Source organism: Megascapheus bottae, chromosome 16 (assembly GCF_031878675.1).
Source record: "Megascapheus bottae isolate mThoBot1 chromosome 16, mThoBot2.hap1, whole genome shotgun sequence".
Classification (NCBI taxonomy): domain Eukaryota; kingdom Metazoa; phylum Chordata; class Mammalia; order Rodentia; family Geomyidae; genus Megascapheus; species Megascapheus bottae.
Window position 1 is genome coordinate 46,268,457 of NC_143524.1, and position 18,230 is coordinate 46,286,686.

The 18,230-nt window shown below is 37.7% G+C and overlaps 1 protein-coding gene across 13 annotated transcripts in view; it reads left to right on the forward strand.

Annotated features, from left to right (window-relative positions):
- The window catches only part of Emsy (EMSY transcriptional repressor, BRCA2 interacting), a 78,957-nt gene extending 61,081 nt beyond the window's left edge, over positions 1–17,876 (forward strand). For 5 of the 13 annotated variants that reach the window (XM_090348447.1, XM_090348455.1, XM_090348448.1 and 2 more), the window contains 6 exons: positions 1,630–1,785; positions 4,152–4,193; positions 7,087–7,286; positions 9,483–10,046; positions 10,990–11,487; positions 15,394–17,876. In XM_090348447.1, the coding sequence (XP_090204573.1) occupies positions 1,630–1,785; positions 4,152–4,193; positions 7,087–7,286; positions 9,483–10,046; positions 10,990–11,487; positions 15,394–15,588 (1,655 nt within the window). In that variant the 3' untranslated portion in view covers positions 15,589–17,876. The remainder of the gene's footprint in view (positions 1–1,629; positions 1,786–4,151; positions 4,194–7,086; positions 7,287–9,482; positions 10,047–10,989; positions 11,488–15,393) is intronic. The other 8 variants (XM_090348450.1, XM_090348451.1, XM_090348453.1 and 5 more) reach the window with 4 other exon arrangements.
- The last annotated feature ends 354 nt before the right edge of the window (positions 17,877–18,230 follow it).

Sequence of the window (18,230 nt, forward strand, 5' to 3'; positions counted from 1 at the left end):
TAGACAATAATAAGGGGAAAATGCAGAGCTATCTTTTTTTTTTTTTTTTAACTGCTCCTTAAAATGGACAATTCCTTTGCCTTAGAAGAATAGATCTGGGGCTGGAAGTTTGGCCTAGTGGTAGAGTGCTTGCCTAGCATGCACGAAGACCCAGGTTCGATTCCTCGGTAACATGTACATAGAAAAAAGCTAGAAATGGTGCTATGGCTCAAGTGGTAGAGCTCTAGCCTTGAGAAAGCCCAAGGATGGCGCTTGGGCTCTGAATTCAAGCCCCAGGACTGGCAAAAAAAAAAAAAAAAGTCATTTCTAAACACAAAGATAGTTAGTAGGAGGTAGATCAAAGGGGCCCTGGCATCTTCCTTCATAGCAGAGTAATTTTGCCCTCATACAGCATCATTAGTGGCTCTTGCAAAACATTCTAATGGTTTAATTTTATTTCCAGATATTTTTCCTTCTATAGGTTATCCACTTAAGCTTCCATGCAAAAGTGTACTCATATAATAAGATGTCAGTATTTCTAGTTATTAAATATCTTTGATAATTTCTAGGACAAATTTGTGTTGTCATTAGTTTTCTTTTATGATAGGTTAGAAATTACCCCAGAGTATTGAAGGGAATATAGTGATGATCTCATCTAACCCTTGCATTTTATGGATCCATAAGCTGAGCTCTAGAGAAATTACCCAATTGGCTAGTGGAGAATGAGATTTCATATCCTTTTATTAGTAGTTCAGTATTCTCTCTACTTGTGGAGTGATAGTTGTACTTGCTTGGTTTGGTTTCTTTGTTTAAAATAATTATTTTGATTTAGTCACATTATGCCTGTAATGGGAATGATGTTTCAGTGGACTTAGTTACTGGTTACTATTTATTATAACTTATTCTTTATACTGTCCAAAAATAGCATTTAATATCTTAGGTTAATCCTTCTATTGATGTTATTTTTGGCCTTAGGCATTTTCTCAACTGCTTGTCTTTGACAAATCCACCCATTTTCATCAGTGTTTCAATCTCTGTTAACAGAGATAGAAACTTTGAATGAGTAAGGAAAAAAATGATAGAAAGTGAGTCAATACACAGAACTTATTCTTGATTCCAAACTATTTTGTCAGACATTTTGCAGGATCCATTTTTTTCCCCTAATAACAAAAACCTTTATTCTTTAACAATCATTGGAGAGTTTATAACATTTCTTTGAAGATTTCTTGGATTTTAAATGTCAAGAAATTAAAATTAAACTGATTACTAAGACATACTGTTCTAGATAAAAATGTCCTAGAACTAATCATGTTGTATATAATTATTAACTGTTTTTAATGAACCAGTGGTACCCAGGGACCATGTTTAAGGGAACAGAAATAATATCTTAAGGAAAGTATACAGAGAGAAGCAACTGACTATTTGATCTTAAAGGTATGGCAAGAGAATTTTAGTATGATTATGAGTGAGTTCTTGCTTGGCTGTTGGATTCTGTTACTCAGCCTGTGCACTGTATAGCCATGATTTTGTTCCACTGTTGTCTTAATTATTGCCAGTGTATCCCCTAGAGATTCTATTCTTATGGACCTCTCTGATTTTAGTACTTATTTAGGATAAGTTAACTTTTCCCTGATTTTTTTTTTAATGCAGTAAAGGAAAAATTGGAATCTAAACCAAGACAACCCACTATTGACTTGAGTCAAATGGCAGTGCCTATTCAGATGACCCAGGAAAAGAGACACTCTCCTGAGAGCCCATCAATTGCTGTGGTAGAGTCAGAACTAGTTGCTGAATACATCACTACTGGTAGGTGTCTTCTTAAAACTCAGTATTAAGGTAGGAACCTACCTTTCTGTATTTTATGGAATAGTTACTGTGGCGAAAAATATGCTATTTGTTTCTAGTTATTTTCCTGTTTATTTCAGGGCAAATTCATACCACTCTTTGGATTTACCTTGTTTTTAAAGATGAGGGGGAAAAATAGGATGCTATTAAGATTGCAAGTAATATAACTGTGAGTTAGCCATATGTATTATCTGTAAATGTATAACAGTAGTGATAGAAAAGAAAATATTTTTATGTATCTAGATTTTAATTCATGGGGAGATGAGTCAAGAAAGAAAACAGCCAATGAGATATGAGGATCATGGTTCGAAGACAGCCTGGGCAATACAAAGTGAGACTCTAATCTCCAGTTAATCATTAGAAAACATGAAGTGGGGCTATGGCTCTAGGGGTAGGGTGGTAGTCTTGAGCTGAAGAGCTCAGGGACAGCACCCAGGCCAGAGTTCAAGCCCCATGACCTAAAAAAAAAAAAGAAAAAAAGAATACAGCCAAGCCAGGTGTGGTGGCTCACGCCTATAATCCTAGCTACCCAGGAGGCTGAGATCTGAGGATTACATTCAAAGCCAGCACGGGCACTAAAGAATATGAGACTCTTATCTCCAATTAACCACTAGAAAATGGCAAGTAGGGCTGTGGCTCCAGGGGTAGTGTGGTAACCTTGAGCTGAAGAGCTCAGGGACAATGCCCAGGCCCAAGGGTTAGGGCAGTAGCCTTGAGCTGAAGAGCTCAGGAACAGCTCCCAGGTTCAGAGTTCAAGCCCCATGACTGACCAAAAAAAGAAAGAAAGAAAGAAAGAAAGAAAGAAAGAAAGAAAGAAAGAAAGGAAGGAAGAAAGGAAGAAAGAATACAGCCCCATGTTTGTTGTTGCTTTTTGGGGTTTTTTGGTGTCCATCCTTGAGCAGGCTAGCTGTCTACCAACTTGAGCCCCAGTTCTGCTTCTGGCTTTTAGAGTAGTTTATTGGTGATAAGAGTCTCATGGACTTTTTCTGCCCTGGCTGGCTTCGAACCAGAATCCAAAGATCTGCAGTCATGAGCCACTTGCTCCTGGACTAGTCTTATTTTTTAAAGAAAGAATTTTAAAAACCTCAAATCCCTTGGAAAACTTAGGTATTCTAGGGGGAGACAGATTAGGTATTGGCTTAAAATATAGTCTGGCAACAAAACACATGGAGAAATTAAGTAGGAAGGAAAATAGTTTCTTTTTCTCAAGTTCTGGTAAGACCACACCTGGAATACTGCTTTCTGTATTGAACACTTCATTACCTTGAGATTTGAAATAGCAGTAATATAAATAGGTTAGAAGAGGTGACTTATGAGGCCATATGAAGAGAAAGCCTTTCTCCTTGGGCCTTAAAGGAGAACATAAAGTTTCTAACATTTAAAGGATGTAAATATTCTAGAGGAAAATGAATTATTTGGCTTTTTAAAAAAGAATTTATTACATTGATTTTTTTACATCATATTTCTTTTTTTTTTTTTTTTTGCCAGTCCTGGGCTTGAGCTCAGGGCCTGAGCACTGTCCTTGGACTTTCTCAAGGCTAGAGCTCTACTACTTGAGCCTCAGCACCACTTCCGGCTTTTTTCTATGTATGTGGTACCGAGGAATCGAACCCAGGTCTTCATGCATGCTAGGCAAGCACTTTAACCACTAGGCCAAACTCTCGGCCCTTTACATCATATTTCAAATGACATGTTTAACAAACAAGTATTCAAGAAGGGAATCTCTATATATAATCACTTGCACTTTGTTTTTAGAACATAATCAAAATTAGGCTAAGGATTTGTATATCATAGATACATATTAATCTATGTAATAAAACATGTCTATAGAATTGTAGGTCTTTATGTCTCTGTAGTTGTGTTTATATTTCCAATACCAATACTTTTTTTTTTTTTAATGGCCAGTCCTGATGCTTGAACTCAGGGGCTGGGCAATGTCCTTGAACACTTTTTGCTCAAGGCTAGCACTCTATCCCTTGAGCCACAGCACCACTTCCAGCCTTTTCTGTGTATGTGGTACTAAGGAGTCTAAACCTGGGGCTTTGTGCATGCTAGGTAAGCACTAGCCCACACTCTCCTTGCCCCTTCTTTGGCATTCTTTTAGTTTATGTTATTGGGACTAATAGGTTAAAATTACCCAAAAGGAAAAAAACTAATTAAGATTTGTGGGAAACTATCTAAGATCTTTCTTTAAAATCAACAGAAAACTTAACTAAAGCAGGGGCCACTATATTGGGAAACTGAATTTTAACCTTGGGGTAGCCTACATTATCAAATGGTAAGTAGATGAGAAGACCTATGATCTCTTCCCTTACTTATCCTTTCAGAACGCACTGATGAGGGAACAGAGGTTGCTTTTCCCCTTCTAGGTAAGTGGTGTGCATCCATTTGTAGTACTATTGAAGATAAAAGATGATTGTTTGTGGGGGGAACCACTTAAATGGATGCGCTCTACTCTCATCTGGTAGAGGAAAGGTAAGCTCCACTAAGTGAAAGGAAGAGAATTTTTTTCTATTGCAGAAATGAGCCCTTTGGTGCTCTTATCTAACAGTCAGTAAATAAATGGAGCCCATTTTAGAAATGAGACCTTTGAGGCTTTTCTCAATCAATAAATAAATGTTGCTTAAAGAAGTAAATGACTGCTTGATGATGCTTATATGGCCCATTTGAGGTCACTTTGTTTTTCTTAATGTTTACTCTGTGCCAACTTCCACAGTCTCTGCCCATTACAAATGCAGACATACTGATCATTTGATTTGACTTCAAAGCCAGTTACTCCAGCCCTTTGGATCATTCTGTAGTGGATGTTAGTTTTCTCTAAACTTTTTGACTTGTGTTTCCTAAACTTAGCGGTCTTGTGCTAAAGAAAATGTATACTATCTTATATCACTACCAATGATGCTTACAATTGAAATAACTTCATTAGTTTCCTTGCTTAATTTTAATATTACCATAATTTTTTTTCACCCATTCAAACATATTATAAATTATTTCACTAGTTGTTTTAATGTAAATTCTGACTTTCTGCTTCAGTTTAGTAAATCACAGGTGAAAAAAAAATTTTTTTTCCTCTTGCCCACCCTGAGGCTTGGACTCAGGGCCTGAACACTGTCCTTGGACTTTCTCAAGGCTAGAGCTCTTATCACTTGAGCCACAGCACCACTTCTGGCTTTTTCTATGTATGTGGTACGAAGGAATCAAACCTGGGTCTTTGTGCATGGTAGGCAAGTACTCCACCACTAGGCCAAACTCCTGGCCCCACAGCTGGAAATTTTTATTAACCCATATAAAGCGTGCAATGAAATACAGTAAAATTCTATTGTACATTTATGAAAGAATCCTGGTTAGGCTGTTGATAATCTCAGATCACATATAGGCATGTATGTAGCAATGGAAATGTCATAATTTAATAGAATTGATAAATGTTACAATTTAATAAAGTTTATATCTCACTGGATAGTTTTAAAGTTCAATCATATATAGTGCATAAATGACATTTTTACATTAATTTCTGTAGTGACTGATTTACTCATGGACACTCCACTATAAGTGTGGAATCAGTGCCATTTGAAACAGTATTTAAAGTACACAACAAGCCATGTGTGGTGGTACACAGCAGTAATCTCACTACTCAGAGGCAGAGCTGGAGGATCGTAAGTTTAAAGTTAGCTCAATGATAATCTCAGAATCCTTAACTAATTAACAGATCTGTTTTAGTTTGTCAGTTTCTGGTTCAAAGGATTGTTTAGCATTTACTAACCATTTTTAAGGCTTTGTAGATTTGAAAGTAGTAGATGTTTATATTGCTTAAAATGTACAAGTTGTTATTGGTAATGATGATAGATAGGACCTATGTGGAAATACAGTTGTAGTTATTCCATGAAAAGTTTGTTGCAAAAGATAAGAAGTGAAGTTGGCCAGGTGCTAGTGGTTCACACCTGTAATCCTAGCTACTCAGGAGGCTGTGATCTGAGGATCATGGTTCCATCCCAGCCCAGGCAGGAAATGTTGTAAGATTCTTTTTTCTTTTTTTCCCCCAGTCCTGGTGCTTGAATTCAGGGCTTGAACACTCTCCTTGGGCTTTCTCAAGGCTAGAGCTCTACCACTTGAGCCACAGCACCACTTCTTGCTTTTTCTATGTATGTTGTACTGAAAAATTGAACCTGGGTCTTGGTACATGCTAGGCAAGCACTCTAACATTAGGCCAAACTCCTGACCTCATGAGATTCTTATCTCCAGTCAACTATCAAAAAAACAGAAGTGGAGCTGTGCCTCAAGTCGTACAGTGCTAGCCTTGAACAATGGAAGCTCAGGGATAGCTTCTAGTCTCTTAGTTCAAGACCCAGGACAAGAAAGAGAGAGAGAGAGAGAGACAGAGACAGAGACAGAGGAGAGTGTGGTGTCCGGGAGGAGGGAGGGAAGGAAGGAGGGAGAAAAAGGAAGGAAGGAAGAAGGAAGGAAGAGTGAAGTTGTTTCCTTAACTACACTCTTACCATTTGTGTCAGATGACCTAAATCTTAGATGATAGAACAGATTTGTTCTATTATTTTATGTTTGTATTTGCTTAATACTTTGTAACTTAACTGTTTTTACAGCCTATTCATTTGGTCTTCTTCTAAGTAAAATACCAAGTTTTTATTATTCCATTTAAAAAGTGTTAAGTTTTATGGGCCCAGCACGCTTCCGCTGCGCCACTCTGCTAATCGGCAAAAGTGTTAAGTTTTAGAGGGTAAAAGGAATAGGGGTCTGGTTGATAGCAGAGTAGGATAGAATCCAAGTTGACCCCTGTTCTTTTTATCTTCATTACCACCCTGACTGATTTCATTTTTAGAAACTTTAAGGCTGAACACATCTAATGTTTGGACTGTATTTGGAACTGGGACCAAGAAATAAAAAAATCTTACATTGCCTTATTTTCCTTAAGGATATGCCTGGAGCCACAAATATTTATTATTGCTTTGTCACTAGAAACAGTGGGAAATTCACAAGAGGATATGACTTTAATAAGTAGTTTGTTCCTCCTTGATAATAAGAGTTTTCACAGTGCTTCTCTATGTTTCTCCTCCCATCCTTATAATAGCTCTGTTATTCCCATTTTACAGATGAGGAAACAGAGTCTTGGAGAAGATAAGAGAATTTCTTAGAGTCACACAGCTTGTAGATGGGCAGATTCTGGTCTTCTGCCTCTTAGTTCACAATACTGCTCTCTCTATGTATGATATAAACTCAAAGACATTTGTTTAAAATGACCACTGGTTACAGATCCTGTGGTGATTTCTGAAGAAATATCATCACCTCCTCTATTTTCAGTCAGCCATCGCTCCCAGCCTCAACAGCCCTCCCAGCCTCAGCGGACTCTGCTTCAGCATGTGGCTCAGTCACAGACTGCAACACAGACTTCGGTGGTAGTGAAGTCCATCCCCGCATCTTCCCCTGGAGCCATCACCCACATTATGCAGCAGGTTGAACCTCTTTTTCTACCTTTCTACCTTTGTAACTCCCTCATTTCTGAAATAAGTTTCATCTCTTATTTTAAAAGGATTAATGGCTGAATTGTAGGAAGTTTGTGTAAATTTTTGTTGTTGTTGTTGGTCGTGGGCCTTGAACTCAGTGCCACTTTTGGTTTTCTGATGGTTAATTGGAGTTAAGAGTCTCAGGGACTTTTGTGCTCAGACTGGCATTGAACTATGATCCTTAGTTCTCAGCCTCCTGAGTAGCTACGATTACAGGCATGAGCCACTGGCAAGTGGCAACTAGTGTTATTCTTTTATCTGTGAGTAGAGGAAATGAATTAGCTTAGTGTCAGAAAATAACTAAACAATACTTTTGAACCTCCTATGAATGTTTAACTTTTAAAGAGTGGAGAGCTGAGTGAATGAATCTAGTAATACAAGATTTGGTCACTTTCTGTGTATCTTGTTATGCGAGAATTTATTGCTGAGATAAATTAAGTTTTTTTTTTTTTTATCGGTCATGGGGCTTGAACTCTGGGCCTGGGCACTGTCCTCGAGCTCTTCAGCTCAAGGCGACTGCCCTACCCCTTGAGCCACAGCTTCACTTCCGGTTTTCTGGTGGTTAATCAGAGATAACAGTCTCATAGACTTTAGTGCTTGGGCTGTCTTTGAATCACAATCCTCAGATCTCAGTCTCCTGAGTAGCTAGAATTACAGACGTGAGTACTATGCCCAGCTTGATAAATTAAGATTTTTAAATGAAGTAGCATTTGGCTGTTTTAGCTGCTTGCTATTATGTTGTTGGGTTTTTTTCTTTTGTTTATTTTTTCCTGTTTTATGATTTTATATGAATTCAGAGAATGTTATAAACAAGTTAGAACAGAAGTATTTGGCTCCTTTAACTAGCCAGCTAAAAAGACTCAGTGGGGAAGAGAATGAGCTAATATAAAACAGAAACATCTCATTTTTTAAAATCAGGCATTGTGCATTGAGTTTTAATTTTTATTTTAACTTGTTTAAGGTTCAGTGTGATCCTGAAAGGTTGGTGTATTGTCTCTCCTCTTTTCCCTCTCCCTCTCCCTCCCCCCCTCATTTCTCTCTCTCCAGTCTTGGGGCTTGAACTCATGGCCTGGGCACTGTCCCTGAGCTTCTTTTGCTTAAGGCTAGCACTCTACCACTTGAGCCACAGCACCACCTCCATGCTTTTTCTGCTTATGTGGTACTGAGGAATTGAACCCAGGGCTTTGTGCTTGCAAGGCAAGCACTTTACCACTAAGCCATTTTCCCAGCCCATTATGGTACAGGGAAGAGTACCAATTGACTGTCACAGTGTTAAAGTTTAGAGTGGTGATGTAGTTAGTATATGAAAAGACAGTGGGAAAGATAGGCATAGAGTGGACTCTTAGCCCAAAAGGAAGTTTGCTGGCAGAGGTTTTATTGGCTTTGCAGGTTTTTGCAGGTTTGGACCTTACCCAGCAGGTTCCAACACTGAACCTTCTAGTTCTCAGGACAACTAGAAGTCATCAGACTAACCATAAGCATTTCAAGATGGTGCTTCCTTAAAAGGCTGCTAAAACTGACACTAGCTGTCCCTTCCCCAGTCTCCCTCCCTGCTAGAAGCCAGGTGTTTAGCAAGCTGTGGCTTGGTGAGACTGAAATGTGCACATAGGCAGACTTTGGCAAATGCCGACCAGCCAGCCACACCCTCCTCAGGGAGTCGCTGTGGTGACTGGGTGGTTGTCACATGGACATTATTACTGACCTCAGCAGCACTGGACTGGCCAAAGTGGGCTTCTCAGAACCTTGGTTTTGTACTGGACTCCTCATCTCTTTGCTGCTATACCCTGTCTTTAGACAGACGAGCATCCCTTATGGACTGGCTGCAGAACTGTTTGCTGAACTGGGAAATATATCTCATCTTTGAAGACTATGTTTGTAAAGTTACCGTATTAGAGCTCTAATACGTAAGTGGTAGGCCTTCTAGGACTTTACCTGTGGTAGTGAGTAGGCCAGATTTTGAAGTCCTTATGTCTACAAGTTCAAATTACAAACCTGTTTTGTAAAAACATCTCGAGGCTTCTTGGTCTACTTACACTGTTCTGAAAACTTCTGTATGAATCTCTTTACATTTTCTAGTTTAAGGGAAATGTGATGATGGAGATATTTTTCTTATTCTTACTTTCTGTCTTTTGTTCATTTTACTAGGCATTAAGCAGTCACACTGCTTTTACCAAACACAGTGAAGAACTCGCAACTGAGGAGGGTGAGGTGGAAGAGATGGACACTTTAGACCCTCAGACAGGTCTGTTTTATCGATCTGCCCTGACTCAATCACAGTCACCTAAACAGCAGAAACTTAGCCAGCCTCAGCTGGAACAGACTCAGCTACAAGTGAAAACTCTACAGTGCTTCCAGACTAAACAGAAGCAGACCATCCACCTGCAGGCAGACCAGCTCCAGCACAAACTCCCACAAATGCCCCAGCTTTCCATCAGGCATCAGAAACTCACCCCTCTCCAGCAAGAACAAGCACAGCCCAAACCAGATGTACAGCACACACAGCATCCTATGGTGGCCAAAGACAGGCAGCTTCCTACCTTAATGGCACAGCCCCCGCAAACTGTAGTCCAGGTGCTTGCAGTGAAAACCACACAGCAGCTCCCTAAACTGCAGCAGGCTCCGAACCAACCAAAAATCTACGTGCAGCCCCAAACTCCCCAGAGCCAAATGTCGCTCCCTGCCTCATCAGAGAAACAGCCGTCAAGCCAGGTAACAGAATATTGATAGCATGCAAAATTAAACTTCTCTGTTCACGGAAAAAAACATCACAATCCTATAATGCCAGCAGTGCTTTCTCCTGGCAAGAGGAAACCCCAAAGCCTCATTACACTCGTGTTACTTTATCCCATCACAAGTTGATGTTAGGGAGGAAATGCACACACTAATATAGGAAAAGGAAAAATAAAAGCTAGTACTCAGAACCTTTTTTGCCAAGCAGATTTTTAATGAAATCACTTCAGCATTGATCAACAGTGCATAGAAGCAATAGCCCCAAATTATTTTTAGTTTTAGGTATTATTTATCTCCATGCCTGCAAACTTTTATTTCTGAGGGAATAATGCTTAGTCTTTTAAGGATAGTCTTTGTAAAAGTTTACATCTTCGCTGTCTAGTTTATAAGTTTATCGTCTAAGTTGTCTAGAATATCTATCTGTGGATAGTCAAAAATTTTATTAGCAAAAATCACTGGTTCTGGAATTATATATATAAATATCTGTATTGTATATTATAAATATATACATAGAGAGAATATGTTTGTATAAATATTTTTGAAGCAAAATATTAGGGAAAATATTGTAGTTGTTTTTATTCTTAAAAGCTGGTTATATGAAATTATTTGAGCCAGGTAGAAGGCATATTATTTAGGGATATAAATCCAAAAGGAAAACTAGGCTGCTGTGGCTTTTTTTTTTCCTTTTAGTAAGACAAACCTTGGCTGGCTGAACAAAGGTTCTTTCAACCCCTCCTCTTTTCCTAGGTTCCTTAAAAGTAACGAGATCCTTCCCATCCAGCCCTCTTGCTAAAACATCAAGCTTCACAATGTCTTCCTAGTGTTCAGCACAAATGTTTCTTTTGCCATATTGTCTGGGGTGTTTGATTAGTTTTTCTGAAGAGATGTAGCTGTAACACACCCAACCCCAATTTATTTTCAGGTGGAGCAACCAATTATAACTCAAGGATCCTCTGTTACAAAGATAACTTTTGAGGGGCGCCAGCCTCCCACTGTTACAAAGATAACTGGTGGCAGTTCTGTGCCTAAGCTGACATCACCAGTTACAAGCATATCTCCCATTCAGGCCTCTGAGAAGACAGCAGTGTCAGACATTTTGAAAATGTCTTTGATGGAAGCTCAGATTGATACAAATGTAGAGCATATGGTAGTGGATCCCCCAAAGAAGGCTCTTGCCGCTAGCATGCTCACTGGTGAAGCAGGATCATTACCCGCCACCCACATGGTAGCAGGGATGGCGAATTCCACTCCCCAGCAACAGAAATGTAGAGAGTCCTGTTCAAGTCCATCTGCTGTTGGCCCTCCCCTAACGACCAGGAAAATCGATGCACCGGGAGTGCCTACCACAGGCCAGTTCATGCGTATTCAGAATGTAGGCCAAAAGAAAGCTGAAGAGAGCCCAGCAGAAATTATCATCCAGGTAAGAATTGAAAGGAAAATTAGAAATATTGGGCAGATGGGTGTTTGTGGGTTTTGTACATTTGGAGTTGTTACAGTAATAGTCAAAATCAAGGTAGTGAAAACCAAAACAAAACCAGAGGTTGGTTATCTTTGAGATGGCTTACTATCTATGACAGATACACTGATTTATTTATTTTCTGGGTGAGAATTAGAAAATGTGTGGATATTATTATAGCATACTGTAGAGGCAATGAGGCAAGCTCTGTGTGAGTTTCATTTTATACATTACAGGCCACCTTAGCCACTGTGCTGATGTGGCAAGTCACATTTTGGGATTCTAAATCTGCTCAAGAAATCCTGAAATGTAACTGTTAATTTCAGGTACTATATCCTTGAATAAGTTTGAAGCTTAGTCTAAATGTGTGGTTCTTATGATAAACTTCAGTTAACTACTAAGATGTCTAGAGAAATACGTTGTACAAGAATTTTCTTACTCTCCTGGCTAATTAATTTGTTTTTCATTTCAATCATTGTATGGGTATTTTAATCATCTTGTTAAGGATACTGTCATTCACTGGCCGGTAAGTACAGGTCAGTTAACTCAATGGAACTATCCTTGACAGGGTATCTTCCAGAACTTAACATTGCCTTCCTTCTATAAAAGCCATTCGTTATCGTGTGTAACAGATTAAGATTAAAGATTTATGATATGTGATTAGCCTTTAGGAATTGTTTTATTTTCATCTTTCCTTGCAAGTATTTTCATCTTTCCTTGCAAGATATTGGTTTTACGTAGTTGGAAGTTATTAAGGCAGCACTTTTCAGTTAATCAAGAATTTAAGGATTTATCATAAGATTTGAGGATTTACCATAAATTCATTGTTATGTAACTTGGAGATTCTTGTAGTAAATTTTCCCTTTATCATGGTGTCCAGCTATGTTAAGCCTGTTGAGACCCACTTAATTATATAATTAAGTATGAGGGCTAAGTAAAAAGTAAGGCAAGAAGTAGTAGCCATTAATTTATTTAAATGTTTTCCTCTATAAAAATTAATTTAGTGGATTATATAATCCTTAACAAAAGTTTTTTGTTTTGATAGGTACATTTTTTTCCTGAAGAAGTAAAATGGGAAAGAAATGGTTTCCTGCATTAACCACTCACTTGGTTTCTCCATCAAATAAGGGACATAGCACAGAACCTAGTTCCTAGTTACCATCAATAGAAGGTTAACTATTATGAAAATTTACTCTGGCTATAAGGGGTTTAGACTGGCCCCTACTCATTAAATTGACAATCATTTGGGGTAACTTATTTGAAACTTATTTTTGTACCTTATTAACAGGAGTAAAAATGTAATTTATGTCATATCAAGGATGACAGCTGATGTGATGAGTGGTTTCTGCACAGAATTCTCCCCTTTTAGCATGTCTCTATGGCAAGTATGCTGTCACAGGGATAGGAAACACAGTGATTAAGAACCAAGCATTCGAAACCAAAGCTCCCACATTGGATTCCTACATGTCAAAGCACAGTTGCAACTAAGTTAACCTCTGTATCTCAGTAAGACCTGTCTCACAAGAGAATTAAGTGGGAAAGTAGGAAAATATAAATGGCATTTCACTAAGTAATTGATATATATCAATACTTCATAAAGATAGCTCATGTTATTTTCATCATGAATATATTGTTAGTTATGCTTAGCTTTGACCTTAGGTATTGATTGATTCAGTAATACCTGTGGAAATGAGTGAAGAAAATCTGTGATTTGATTCCTTAAGTTTGGCATCCTTGGTAATACTTTGAATGAAAAGCATTGTTTTTTATTGACAATCATTCTTTAGTTTATTCTTTCCTTCCTTCATTCCACATGTATTATTTAGTAATTATGTTTCAGGCTCTGGGCTGAGTACTGAGGACAGTAGAATAAACAGGATAGATGTGTGTATGTGTGTGTGTGTGTGTGTGTGATGACCTTTTTAACTACAGAGATCTTTAGAGCTTACTGTTTTCTAAGTGTTATATTCCGTGTAAGATTAAGATTTATAGAAATGGAAATGTACTTAGAGTCATACAGCATACTAGAGCCACAGCTAAACTAAAGTCTATGTCTTTATGCCACCATTCAATTCTTTTTTCACAGTGATCAACTGCTATATAGAAGGGGAGAAATAAAACTCCATCACTCTAGAACTAATGCAGAGGCATCTTAAATAATTTCTCTATAATATTAAATAAAATTTAGCCCTTCCTCTTCCCAGTAAAAGATTATTTTGGTCAATTTTATTTGCAAAGTGTTAATTCAATTTTGCCTGTTTGTTTGCTTTTTTTGGGTTGGTAATGGGAATTGAACAGTGGGGCTTGGGTACTGTTCCTGAGCACTTCAGCTCAAGGCTATATCACTCTACCCCTTGAGCCACAGCGTCACTTCCAGTTTTCTGGTGGTTAATTGGAGATAACAGTCTCATGGACTTTCTTGTCTGTGCCTGGGCTGGCTTTGAATTCGATCCTTAGATCTCAGCCTTCTGGGTAGCTAGAATTACAGGGGTGAGCCACTGTATTGGATTAAAACCTTTTTTTTTTTTTTTACCTTTTAAGTCTCAGGTGCATTCTTTTTTTTCCATATATTTTTTATTGTAATTAATAGAAGGGTTACATTACATTTGCCAGATGGAAGGTGCATTACTTCACATACATTGATACCCTTTCTCATGTCTTGGTCCCCATTTCCCTCCCCCCACCCCCACCCTCATCTTGTTTCCCCCCCTTTCCTATCCAATTTCAAATAACCAAATACGCATATATCCAATATATCAGATAACAAAGTGAAATACTGTAACAATATGAGATAACCAAGGAATAGCAAAAGAGATGAGAGATAACATAGTACATTAAGGACAACAATCACTCATTATATGGCTTTTGTTTCTATATCCAAGAGGTCCTTTCATTTAGCTTCATACTGTATGGCCTTATGTATCTAGGTTTTGCTCTATTGCAAATCTCTGCTAGAAGAGTCCAAGGTTTCTACTGATTATGGCAAATGAGGGAAATCATTGAGTCTATGTTCCTTTGAGTCTGGCGATAACTCTTTTTAAAAGTATTCATTTACTGACTTTAAAAGGCAAATGTTAGCCTCTTATACTTGAATACTACCATTAATCTGATTTTCAATATTGTCGATTCTCCCGTGTACCTCCCGTTTGTACTACTAAAGAAGCTTAAGCTGGGTACCAGGGCTCACACCTGTGGTCCTAGCTATTTAGGAGGCTGAGATCTAAGGACAATGGTTCAAAGCCAACCTGGGCAGGGAAGTCCACGAGACTCATCTCCAATTAATCCCAGAACAAGCCAGAAGTGGCACTGTGGCTCAAGTGGTAGAGTGTTAAGCCTAAAAGAGATCAGAGATAGCACCCAGGCCTAGAGTTTATGCCCCAGGCCTGGCCAAAAAAAGAATGCTTAAAATATATTATAGTGTTAGAAAATTAATATTTTGTATATAATGAAGAGCAAAATCTGACTTAATTCACATAGTGATTAGGTGACAGTATTTTTTAAAGTCTGTATCCTGAGTTTGACAATAGACTTTAGGCTTCTTTATAAGGAAAAAAAGTGCCATAAAACAGTACAAAGGTCACTTTGAGGTGTAGAAGACTTGGATTTGAATCCTAGCATTAATCCTGTCAGGTTTATGACATTGAGTGTCACCCTCTCAGTTCCCTCATTTGTAAAATCATAATAATTTCCTATAGGGCTGTCACAAGGTGGTAGGAGGATATCATATATGAAAGCCTATAGCCAAGTGCCTGGCATATAGTGGATGACCAGTAGATGTTAATTTAATTCTTTTTTTTTTCCCCTTGCTGGGGAAATCCTCATGTTACCTTTTCAAACCATAAAGATTCTCTCCCATATCTTCTCTTCTAGGCCATTCCCCAGTACGCTATTCCTTGTCACTCCAGCTCCAATGTGGTCGTGGAGCCCAGTGGGCTTCTTGAGCTAAACAACTTCACCAGTCAGCAGCTGGATGAGGATGAAACAGCAATGGATCAGGATGTAGACAGCGGCACCGAGGATGGAGCCGACCCCAGCCCCTCTCAGAGCTCTGTGGATCGGCCCTAGCATTTGGACACAGGAATGCACTTTAAAACCTGCTGGGTTACAAGTGTCCAGGGAAACTCTTGTATTTTGATGTCTATAAAAAAGCACTTTGCCCATCCTTAAGCTGTGGACCTTGAAACTACAGTGTTTCAGCAAGATTGTGTTGCCAGAGCAACATTTTAGCAAGCTAAAATTCACTGGGGAATGTACCTTAAAAAAAAAAAAAGGCAAAAAGAAAGAAATGAAAAAGATGTACATCCACAGAGACTTAAGACCAGGTATTCTTTCTCTATGTACATCTACAGAGACTTAAGACCAGGTATTCTTTCTCTGTTGGACCGTGGCCAATAGAAATGTTTGGGTTTGCTGTGGAAAGACTTTTCCTGTGAATGTTTGTCAGCTGATTTCCACTGAGCAAAATACTATCAAAATACTGCATAAGAAGAAGGAAAATGTGAATAGTTTGTATTTTGAAATGATGTGTCAAGGAACAATTTTTTTTAAATCTTGTATGTTTTTGGAAATCCTTGGGAGTGTTGAATTGGTTAACATTTTGCATTTGCTCAGTTCATAGTTTATATAAATATTTAGGAAAATACTAGCATTAAAGAATCCTTACTGGGTGATAGAAATCAGATCTTCAACCAGTGAAAAGTGCTTTTTGGGTGGCTTGTACATTCTGGATTGTATGCTAATTTATTGTGTTGTTCCTTTGTGTGCTAGGCAGCACACTTGCCTTGTATTTATTTAATGTAAACATTTCAAAGCAGGCTGTATTACATTTCTTGCCAACCAGGATTGCCTACTCTTTCCACCTTCCCCACTCCCATTTTGAGAAAAACTTACTAGAAAATGTTTCATTGAGAAACAGAGGAAAAGAAACATTTTCTGGCCTAAAGGAAATACTCAGTTTTATATAAGGAAAATGAATTGCTCATTCATTTTGTTAATGTTGAAATTGCACATTCATGTTGGGCTGAGACTTTGCAAATAGCATACATTTTTGTTTAAGCCCCTTTGAAATGTAGAAAAAGTTTACTCACAAATTCTAAATGCTTTTAAGCATTTTACTTTTTTAGGATGCTGTGTAAGCAATATGTTTTGGTCTTGTGATTGCTGTCTGACACCGTGAGGAATAAGGGGTGGGAGAGTCAGAGTCAGTTTTGACACATTGTGGCAAAGGAAACTATACTTTTCATTTTTAAAAAATGTAAATAGAAAGTTTTTAACGGTTTTATATAGATTTCACTATAAATAAGCATTTTAAGACTGACAAATGTTGAACTGTATATACATATATCAGCATAACTGCCCAATTTTTTGGTGCTGAAGTACTGTAAGTAGAATTCATCAACAGACTCCTGGTTTTTGCATCTACATGTGGGGAATGAAGCTGTGATACTGTAGTTAATAAATGCACACTAGAGAGATACTGATGATCTCAACGCAGGCATAAGATATTCTGGTCTCTGTAGTTGTCAGTATTTCTCCTAAGTGATAATGACTTACCCATAGATGGAGCTGTTGGATATCATTTATTATACAAACTTATGTTTTAAAAAAGCTTTGTGACTCTTTCTAGTTAAATAATTTTTTAACTTCTCTCGGGTCATAGACTTTGAAAACCTGATTTAACTATGAACTCTCTCACCAAAAATATACAAATGCCAATATACATGTTAGATTTTGCATACAATTTTAGGAGTTTGTGGTCCCCTTAGCTTTTCCATGTATTCCAGGTTAAGCCCTCTGTTACAGTTGATCCATTATTTACAGATGTAAGTTTTTATACAATAAAGTATCTTTTAGATATCCATGGATCAAGTAAAGAGCAAACTTGAATAAAGTTATGTTCCACATATTCTAACAGCATAGCATATAATTGTGTCCCTTTGAGAATTTAGCCTTACTATGTTTTAACAACTGGAATGGCAAATGAAGCTGCTATCATCTACATTTAAGAGATAGATAGATAGATAGATAGATAGATAGATAGATAGATAGATAGATAATCAAATCTATTTGTATCTTAAATATGACTTTTATACACACAGATTACCAAGTGAAATTTAAGTTTTTTTTTTCTTTTTAAAGGTTCCAATTCCTAGTAGAGCAGGAACTTACTTAAAAACAAATATTAAATAGGCCTTTTTTATGTGTCAGGTACTGTCTAAGCACCTACCCTTGTGGAGCTTTCAAGTAGGGCTTCCTGCTGCTAATGAACTTGATGTGAATGACGAATGAAGAAGAAAATAAGAATGATTCTTAGGCTTCTTTAGTGAGTGGATTAAAGGTGATTAATGTGTGGATCAATCTCCAGACATTTTCTTTCTGAAACAGCATTGTATCTATCAATGTTTCATATTTAGGACCACAAATTAAAACTAATTTAAACTTATCTCTGATTTATATTCGGAGATTGTGTTGTAATTCTGCAAAATTATATAATTCTACTATCTGCTGGTAATAAGAAAAATCCATTTGGGGTATTGTAGATATTGTTCATGTTGTGTTTTATTTTTAAAATAAGTTGTTTTGAGGTACTCATATACCGTGTACATACTCATTTTAAGAATTCAGTGGTTTTAGTATTTTCACAGATTGGCCAACCCATTACCATAAACAGTTTTAGAAGCCTTTTATCAACCTCCAAAAAAACTACC